The 8972-nt window shown below is 40.9% G+C and overlaps 1 protein-coding gene across 1 annotated transcript; it reads left to right on the forward strand.

The window, feature by feature from the left end:
* Positions 1–295: 295 nt before the first annotated feature.
* On the forward strand, positions 296–7427 carry LOC103782291 (switch-associated protein 70-like; the record flags this gene model as incomplete). The annotated part of the gene is made up of 3 exons (XM_008950052.1): positions 296–496; positions 1302–1442; positions 7254–7427. Coding segments are annotated over exons 1-3 (516 nt in total), but the record flags the coding sequence as incomplete, so codon positions are not given.
* Between the last annotated feature and the right edge of the window lie 1545 nt (positions 7428–8972).

Here is an 8972-nt window from a genome sequence, read left to right on the forward strand (position 1 = left end):
ATTTTTTACTGCTTTCTCTTCATCATTTGGTTCTGGGTGGGTTTTTTGTTTTTTTTTTTTTTTTTTCAAACTTCAGGCTGCCCAGGAAACATATGCCAAAATTCAGTTGCAGTCTCTGTTGATTTAAAAAATCTTAACAAGCAGCATGCCTTTTCGAAAGGTGCGATCTGTTTTACTTCTGCCTAATTTTGTTTTACCTGTATTTCTGCCTTTGTTTTCTAGCTATGTTTTTTCAGTGCAGACCATTCCTGGGCATGGGTAGTTAAGCCCTTAGCCCAGCTCCTGGAGCTGGTACATGGTCTTCAGAGGCTTAACTCTGCATCGCGCTAAGGGGAGCGGGCTCCCGAGTGACAGCCTGTTCCAGCCCAGCGGCAGCGCCTTACAGGACTGGCCTGACGTCAAGGGACAGTGCTTTGCCCTCCTGAGGGAAGTACTGGTGGCACAGGAGTTGCTGCTGGCCAGCCTCAGCCTTGCTGCTGTTGGTACCGAGGCCCTGGTCTGTGTGTGCAAAACTCAGCCTCAGTTGGAGAAGTCGAGATGTGTTGGCTACCAGTTAGTTTTCAGTAATTCAGTACTTCCTTAAAACTAATCAAGCGTTTAGCCTCTTCTTAAAGGTCATTTCTCAAGAACAGACATGAGTGCTGGTGGGTGTTAAGCTCTTGACATAATTCATGCAAATATCTTTTTAAAATAAAAGTGTGAAAAGCATGCCTAAACCCTTCCCCTTTCTATAATGCTCCTTTTGTTTGCCAACTAAAACATGGGGTGAATGCTGAGAAGCAACCCAAAAGCAAGCAGATGAGAGAAATCTGTAGCTAATGCTTTAATTTGATTGGTGATTTCTTTGTAAACTAAAGGTACATATGAGTTGTTTTCATTGTTGCTGGTTTTCACTAGGTAGTAAATATTTATAATCTCAAAGGCTAGGTGTTTGTGTTTGGTTTTGTAGCTGTCTAATTTCACTCTGTAAATATTACTTTGGTGTTTCTGCATGCCTCTGCTGGTTTTCAAATGCACAAGTGTATGTCTGCAAAGGGGAGCTTCTGTAGCTGTGTTTGTACTTCGGTAGGAGTGGACCTGTCTGTGATTCTGCAAATGTGCAATTGTCGGAAGCTCTCGAATCCTAGAAGTCAACTACTTTAGTTAGGTTTTGGTTTTTGACAAAAATCTGCAGGGCAGAACTTGTGCTGACATGAAAATGTCTCTTTGTGCGTGGTTTTGGGAGTCACAGATCTTCTCTGGAGGGAGCGCGGTGTGGTTAAGGATGACAGCAGTGTCACTGATCTCTCTTCTGTCCTTAGGTCCTTTCTCACAACTTGTGCACAGTGTTAAATGTTCCCCATGACCCAGTGGCCTTGGAAGAGCACTTCAGGGATGATGATGAAGGACCAGTTTCCAATCAGGGTTACATGCCTTATCTAAACAAATTCATCTTGGAAAAGGTAAGTTTTGAATTCTTGTGTGCTCTTTTTCCCTCTCAGGTTTGTAATTGTGTCTTTACAGTAGACTCCTGCATGCAGGAAGATGCTGGTGTGAGTGTGCCTGTGTGGGGTGGTGGTGGGGCAGGTACTCTGGAGAGCCTGTGTCTGAACGTGGAAGAGCACACTGGTCTCGACTTCGTTTTTCTTCCCTTGGTTTCCATTTCCTGTTACACCTGGTCACTATCTAAGCTGTGTTCATGCAGACCTGCATTCATATTAATAAAGCACCTCCGCTTGAATTTGAGAGTGACTTGGAGCTATAGATTCTCCCACTTCATACTACAGCTATAAAGAGAATATTCTCATAGACTCCTTTGCAAATGGGAAGGGCAAAATTATCTTTAATGTCTGTTCAGAAGGTATTTTAATAAACAGATTCTTTCAGATAGTTACAGTGGGTGACATTAGGGAGTGTTGTTAAGTGTCATCTTGCAGATTCTTTTCTTGTATGTCTGAGGACTCTTCAGTCTTCTGTTGTGCCTTGTTTTGGGGGAAGATCTGGAAAGCCAGCAGTGTTTCCTCTGTTCCCCTCTCCATCTTGTTCCAAGATAGGGAGTCACTGAGTTCAAAAGTTAAAAAGCCCCTGTCTTCCTGCTTTTTTTTGACAGCTACTGCTGAGATACTTGTCTAGATGGTAAAAACCAGCCCATATGATAGTGCAGATGTATCACCTTCAATACCACTGGTTTCATGTGCACTTGGGGGCTGATCCCAGAAACCCTCACACTTTGATGTTGTGGCTGCAGAGATACATAGATGTTTGCTTTCCTTTGTGATATTAAGAAGCCCTGAACTGACGGGCTGCTGAAAAGTCCAGTGTAGCAATTGCAGATTATGCAAACTCCTTACCCCAATTTGCTGATTTTTGCTGGTTCTTTAATCTACATTTAATACTAGTGGAAAATATGACATATATGTAATGCAGTCTGGCAGCTTGGAATTAGTAGAAGTTTTTTATGTCTAGCTAAGATTTACCAGCTGCTCTGCCCGTCTAGTCTGAGTTTCTCTCACTCTGTGATAGTGCCCTGTTCAATGTGTGGGAGTTGTTGGCCGTTAGTACGCATAAAGGTGCCTGCTTAAAGTCTTGGTTGTTTGATGTTGAAGAATCTGGCTCTGTCCCTAGGAACTTTGTGATCTCATTTCCACTTCATGTTGGCTGTCTGAGCTTCTGTAAGATTCAACAGAGACCAAGCAGTCTGTATACAATTTCGGGGAAAAGCACTATATTTTGACTAAAGGATTACCGTTAATAGAGTGTGAATCACAGTGGCGGTAGCCAGCCATTGAGTGAAAAAAAAAAACAAAACGAGAGAGATGGGAGGGTTTTACAAGTAGAAATGTGTTTTATTGTTACGGAAATGAGGAGCAATAGCATTTAAATAACACTTTGAATTTGAAAATGAAAGACCTGGCTACAAAAGCAGTTTAGAATGTTTAGTTACTCTGGGGCACCTTCTTACACCATGCTAAAAACAAAAGGCAAGCTACCGTAGTATCTGGTGAAGAAGAGCATGACTGCTCTTGTGGTGTTTTATTCATACGCTGATCTGACTTCCCATAATGACCTGATATACCCATACAATTAGTTTATCTTAAAACAGGGAAATGTTAAGGAACAGGGTTAAATTACCTGTAACTTTATGTTATTTAATCCTGACTAAATGCTTGCAAACAGTTTAGATATATACTATTACAAATGAGTGAAATTCTTTAGACAGAAGGCTATCTTTGTGGACTAGAAAAATCTTGATGGTGACACCTCATCTTTTAGAGATGACTTTACGTCAGTGCTGAAAGACAACGTGCAGTGGGGTTCATAGTATGTCTCCTTTGTTTAGAACAAACAAGCAAAAAAAGCAAACAAAAAATCCCTTCTTTTTTCATTCTTCTGAGACGTAATCTGTTCTTTTAGATGGGGTGATTGTAGAACAAATGCTATTTATTTATGCTTGTAAGAAAAGCTACTAAATAAGGACTGGTGCTTTATACTGCCAAATAGAGAGAGGAAGTTCACTCAATTTCCAGTCATACATCATCTGGTGAATTAGTTGAATTGAGCAAGAGCAACCTGCTCAGGAGGATTTTTTTTTATTTCTTCTGTACAACTTCTGTTGTATTCTTACATGCAGTAGTAGCTTTGCATGTTTTTTAGTGCTGGTTTACACTGAAGTAAAGCCTCTTTATATAGAATCAAGGAAACATCAAGAAAGGCACAAGTCAATACTTTAATGAGGAAAATTGGTTGCAACTCTTTTCCTTTAGGCAAATAGAGGATTTGAATAAATAGTTTGAATAATTACTGTGCCTAATTGATGATTTCCAGTATCATGCTGCTGTTTCTTAGCCAGATAAACCTTCTTCCATGTGAAACGAAATGTGTTCTTTTTAAGTGTCTCTTTAAGGAGGGAGCTGTCACGTATCAATATGATGTCTTCAAAATTTATTTTACTTTGGTCTCAACCATATTTTAGCACATTCCATTATTTACAATGTATGTCTCTTAATACAGATTGAAAATGTTTTCTTTTCAATGATGGTGATGCTGGTATTTTACAACATGCCTTATTTACAGCAGTGAAGAGTCATATGTGGGGAGAAGAAGGACGTTGTTCCAGACCTCAGGTTATCTCATCTTCCAGACAACTTAGTGGATGCTAGTTACACTACCAATGCTCAGTGTATTTTTGGAACTGATCAGATCACTAGTACTTAAGCAAAGTATCTTCTGTATTTCATTATGTTTTAGAGTTATTTGCTGAGAAGTTGATGGTGATAAATTGTACTTTGCATATTAGTAGAAAGTAAAGACCTAGAAAATTGTATGGGGTTTGGTACGTTTTTATTTTGATTATTTTGTGAAACTTCTTAGAAAGGAAAGGTGGGTGTCTTTTATGGGTGATGTTTTCATCTGTATCAGTTTAAGCAGTTTTAAGGTTGGAGTGGTTGGTTCATTTGCGTGTTTCATCATCTGGACAGATTCACAAATAAAAGTGGTAGCTGCTGTAGAGTTAGTCGTGTGGAGTACTTTAGAAGTTTCCAAATAAGTGGTTACTTCAAATAATTTGGACAAATTTTGAAATATAGTTAAAAGCATGTACTAGGGTGCAGAAAGAGTCTCTGGTACAAGGATTGTTCATTAATTAAGCAATGGAGTTGTGAGATAGTCACACAGGTTGCAAATAGGATGAGTATTCTGGTGAAATAAAATTGAAATTTTGGGTTCTCAGTAGTGTCATAAATTTATTATTTTAGTTTCGCATCAGGATGACTTCAGTGTAGGATACAGTAGAGCCTGACTGTAATTAGATGTTTAGGGGAATTCTCTTTACATTTAAATACCAGGATAGTATTTGGCCCAATCTGTTTTTATAAATATGTGTTTTGTTCATGTCATGAAAAAGCAATGTGTATATGGGTCTGTGACTAGGGGTTTTTTTTTTAACTTCAGTTCCTCCTGTTTGAAAAGCTTCTACTTTTACAGTTTCTTAACTAAGTTAGAAGTTCAAGTGTAACTTCAGAAACTGTTAAGATATTTTTAATATTTGAAACTATGCTAAGAAATTATCTATCATAAGTCCAGAGAGATTATTAATTCAAAGGAATTATTACGTAGCCACCTGCACTGGAGTTTTGCTAGTCAAGGAAGCCAACGTAGCACAGCCAAGACTTCTGTAGTATGGAGTTAGCTGTAAAGCAGTTTGGGTTTACTTGCAGAATTTCAACTTCCTTCCCGTGCCACCCCACACAAATGTACTTATAGAACGTAGGTGCCAGGAACAGCTGACATTGCTACCTGGAATTGCTGAGGAAAATTTTTATTCTTCATTAAAGAGAACTATTTAGTTCCATTCCCGACAGTATCCCCACAACAACAATTTTGTGATAGTATTCTTTATTTAACAGCCAGCCTGACCATTTAGGAAAAAAACCACAAATGGGCATCAGAGGTCTTCTAGAGAGCTGGGGCTTCTGCTTTCATCTGACTGTTGTTCCTGAATAATTCCTAAGCGTCTCTGCTCTGGATGACATGTGGGCCCCATTCAATCAAGTCTGAATTCTGAGAAAAGGGCTTACATGTGTAAAGTGGGACCACTGGCACAGCACGAGCTAGTCCCCTGCAGCAAAATGCTCCTGAAACCTGCTTGGCTGCTGCCTAATCCTGGTGGCAGTAATGGGCTGTAGGTGACTTGGGTTTTGACACGAGTTTCCGAGGCACACGCAGTCCAGCTTTGCTATGTGAGCAGAAACTGTACACTTTCTGTTACCCTGGCCAGGCCCTGTGCTTTCTCCACCCATCTCCCTGTGGTCACTGATTGCTGCCCAGCTTTAAAACATAAGCTGCTCATAGAGCAACTCACCGTATTTACAGTGCTTAGAGTACTTGCCAGGTGGTGCCTTAGCAAAGGAGATTTCCCACTCTGGTGGCATCTTCCTCAGGAGTAGCATAACCACTAGGACATTTCCAAGGTGGAACTGCTCATCATTTGGATGGGTGAAGCTGTTTTGGAAAAGCAGTCAGGCTTCATTGGCCGGGCTGGGAGGGTAGATAGGAAAAAGCACAGGCAAAAGCAGCCGAGGGATGAGACACTGACAGGTGGAAGGAAGGAGAGGGAAACCTTGCTTCTTGTGGGAACGACTGGGATGCTGAGCAGTTATAGCTCCTACAGCTTCCACCCTCTTCAAAGGGCAGTAGCCAGCCTCTTGCATTGTCACTTACATTGGTGGCCTGCTCTGCAATCATTCAGTCTATGAAGTAAACAGGAAACCAATCCTATGCCAAGAAACACTTCTTTGTTTTGTTTTTCCTCCACCCACATCAGTTCATCCACTTCCTTGGTCTGTCTTGGACTTAGCCACCGTGGCTCGCTCTCCACTATATTTAACCACTGACCAAACCGGATAGGAAATCTTTACGGTTTGCGGTGGTGTCCCTGAAGCATCTGAGATGCATGGTTTGGCCTGTCATAAGAAAATGTCACTGAACACTACTAACGTTACTACCACAAGAGGTACAATAACCTGTTTTTCAGACATGCTTTCCAAAACCTCAAGGGACTTCCATTACAATGCAGTACCTCCTTTATCAGTTACATGTTGGCAAAGAAATAGATGCCAAGCTGTTGGGAGACAGATTTCTTCATCTCTAGCAGAACTGAGAGGGTTATCCTTTAAAGGATAACCAAGGCAAGGATTTTTTAGTAAGGTCAAGGTTTGCAAGCCTGAGAAAAAGAGAAGGTTTTAAGTGGATTAGCATTCAAGAAAAAAATTATTAGGTATTTATAAATAGCCTATAAGAGTTATGTTTGAGTAACATGAAGTGGAAAAACATGTGAAAGGTCCTTCCCAGCTATTGCTCCCATATGATTTTTAGCATATCCACATGTAGTTTTGGCTGTGTTGTTTTCCAAATTTGCTACATAAAAACTCAGTCACTCGGTGCAGTAGAAGGGCATTTGGAACCAAGACAGTGATGAAGGTGGTTTGGAAGCTAAAGCTAATGTGCTAGAGGAAATGCAGAATGCAGAGCAGCCTCCTTCACATGAAGTCAGGGTGTTGGTTGTGTCTCAACCAGAAATTCCTCAATTCTGAGAAAGTGAAATTTCAAACTAAGAAATTCCTTTGTTTGACCCCATACAGAAAGTCAGACTAGGCTGCTACAGTGGGTTTTTTGGGCCTCGACATTTCTTGAAAACTAGAATAATGACATGTTAGACTTTGTTATTCTGTGCCACTTGTGCATATTAATTGCTTTGCTTAATTTCTTAATTTTAGGTTCAAGGAAACTTTGACAAAGTTGAATTCAACAGGATGTGCTGGACTCTCTGTGCTAAAAAGAACCTCTCTAAAAGTCCCTTGCTGATTAGTGATGAAGATGCATTTAAAGTGTGGGTTATTTTTAACTTCTTATCAGAGGACAAATACCCTTTAATCATTGTACCTGAGGAGGTAAGAAACAAAAATTTAAGCTGTTTAACATCAGTTTGCTTAATGTCCCAGCTGAACTATGTTAATATTTGCTACTCTAGAGATTTAAGAAAAAATAATTGTTTAATATAAAGCTTTTATTCTCCTCCTTTAAGTTAATGTAAGGCCTTGGGTGGGTGCTTTGCTTTGTCTTCCAGGGTGTATTTGCAGGGATTCCCACAGGATACTTTACATATTGATGGCTGTGGGTGTTTGTCATTTCAACAGCCTGGACTAAATGGGATATGCTTCTTTCCCCCCAGTAAATAGCTTGTTTTGCTTTTTGTGAGGACTGACTGGTGCTGGGGAGACTAGCTCCAGTACCAGCACTTGGAGCTGTAGAGGTTCTTGCTTCACTCATGAGCAGTGCATATTTGTGATCTTTAATCACTGTGCCTGCTTTTATGTGATTAAAGTTTTGCACAGGTAGTACATCAGTGTGATTCTGAAAAAAATATTCTCCCCTCTGCTCCATGTTACAGTCACTTGAAAGGTGAGTCTTCAGTCTCATGTCACCCTCCTGATGAAAAGGAGAAAGAAACTTCTCTGATGATGTCTGTTTCTGATCAAATGCAGCCACCACCTGCTTGAAATGAAGGAATAATGTCAGAGAGATGTCTTTAAGTTCATGAACAAGTATGGGCAACACTCAGATAGGTATTTTAACCCTAAAGCAAGATTTTGGTATCTCTACTAGTCTCATGTTGGGGAGGGACAAGGGAAGAAGCAGACGTATCAGAACTGTAGGCATAAATAATCTCTTGCAAAACTCTATACAGAAATCCCAGGGGTTTGCAGCTCAGCACTAGTACACTGATTTCAACAGCTTGCAAATATTTATTATGGTCCGGGATCAAACCAGGCTGGTTTACATGCCACTACCTTGTAACTGTTGGACTCCAAGCTTGTGTGCCACACCATAAAGTACAGATAGCTCCTGTATCAAAATCAACTGCTTGCTTTTACCTTATCACTCACTTTTTGACAGGAGACTTTCACTGTAAAATGTTTCCGATTTTGCCAGACAGGTGAGGGCAGGGCCCTGCCAGGCATGCTATATTCCCATGTGAAATGGGACAGTCTTTTGCTTGCTTTTCTGGTTTTTCTGTCAGTTCTGGGAGATGAGGATCATGGTTATAAAGGCAGCTACTTTCTTCATGGTGCCAGATTTGGCTCTGGTAGAAGGTCAGAGCTGCTAATAAATGTCAAAACTGAGACTTGGATCCTTGTTTCTGGTGTGTCATTGTGTTCCCCACTGTGCAGCCTGGCTTACCTGAGGGTAGATATTTCACATCTGCATATTTGGCATAGTTGAAAGCTTCAGACCTGCCAGCTCTGGGGCACTGGCGTTGCCTGCTTCCTCCCCCTCCACCAGGCAAGCCCCCAGATTAATGCTGCCTTCTGAGGCTGATGCTGGGCGATGGCAGTGTGCATGGTTGATGGCAGACAGGCTGCAGCGTTGGCTCTGAGCCCAAAGAGGCTTTCTAGATTTCATAGCTGCTGCTGTTTGCTTTCCTTCCCATCCTT

The sequence above is a fragment of the Merops nubicus genome, unplaced genomic scaffold (genome assembly GCF_000691845.1).
Source record: "Merops nubicus isolate BGI_N331 unplaced genomic scaffold, ASM69184v1 scaffold29561, whole genome shotgun sequence".
Classification (NCBI taxonomy): Eukaryota; Metazoa; Chordata; class Aves; order Coraciiformes; family Meropidae; genus Merops; species Merops nubicus.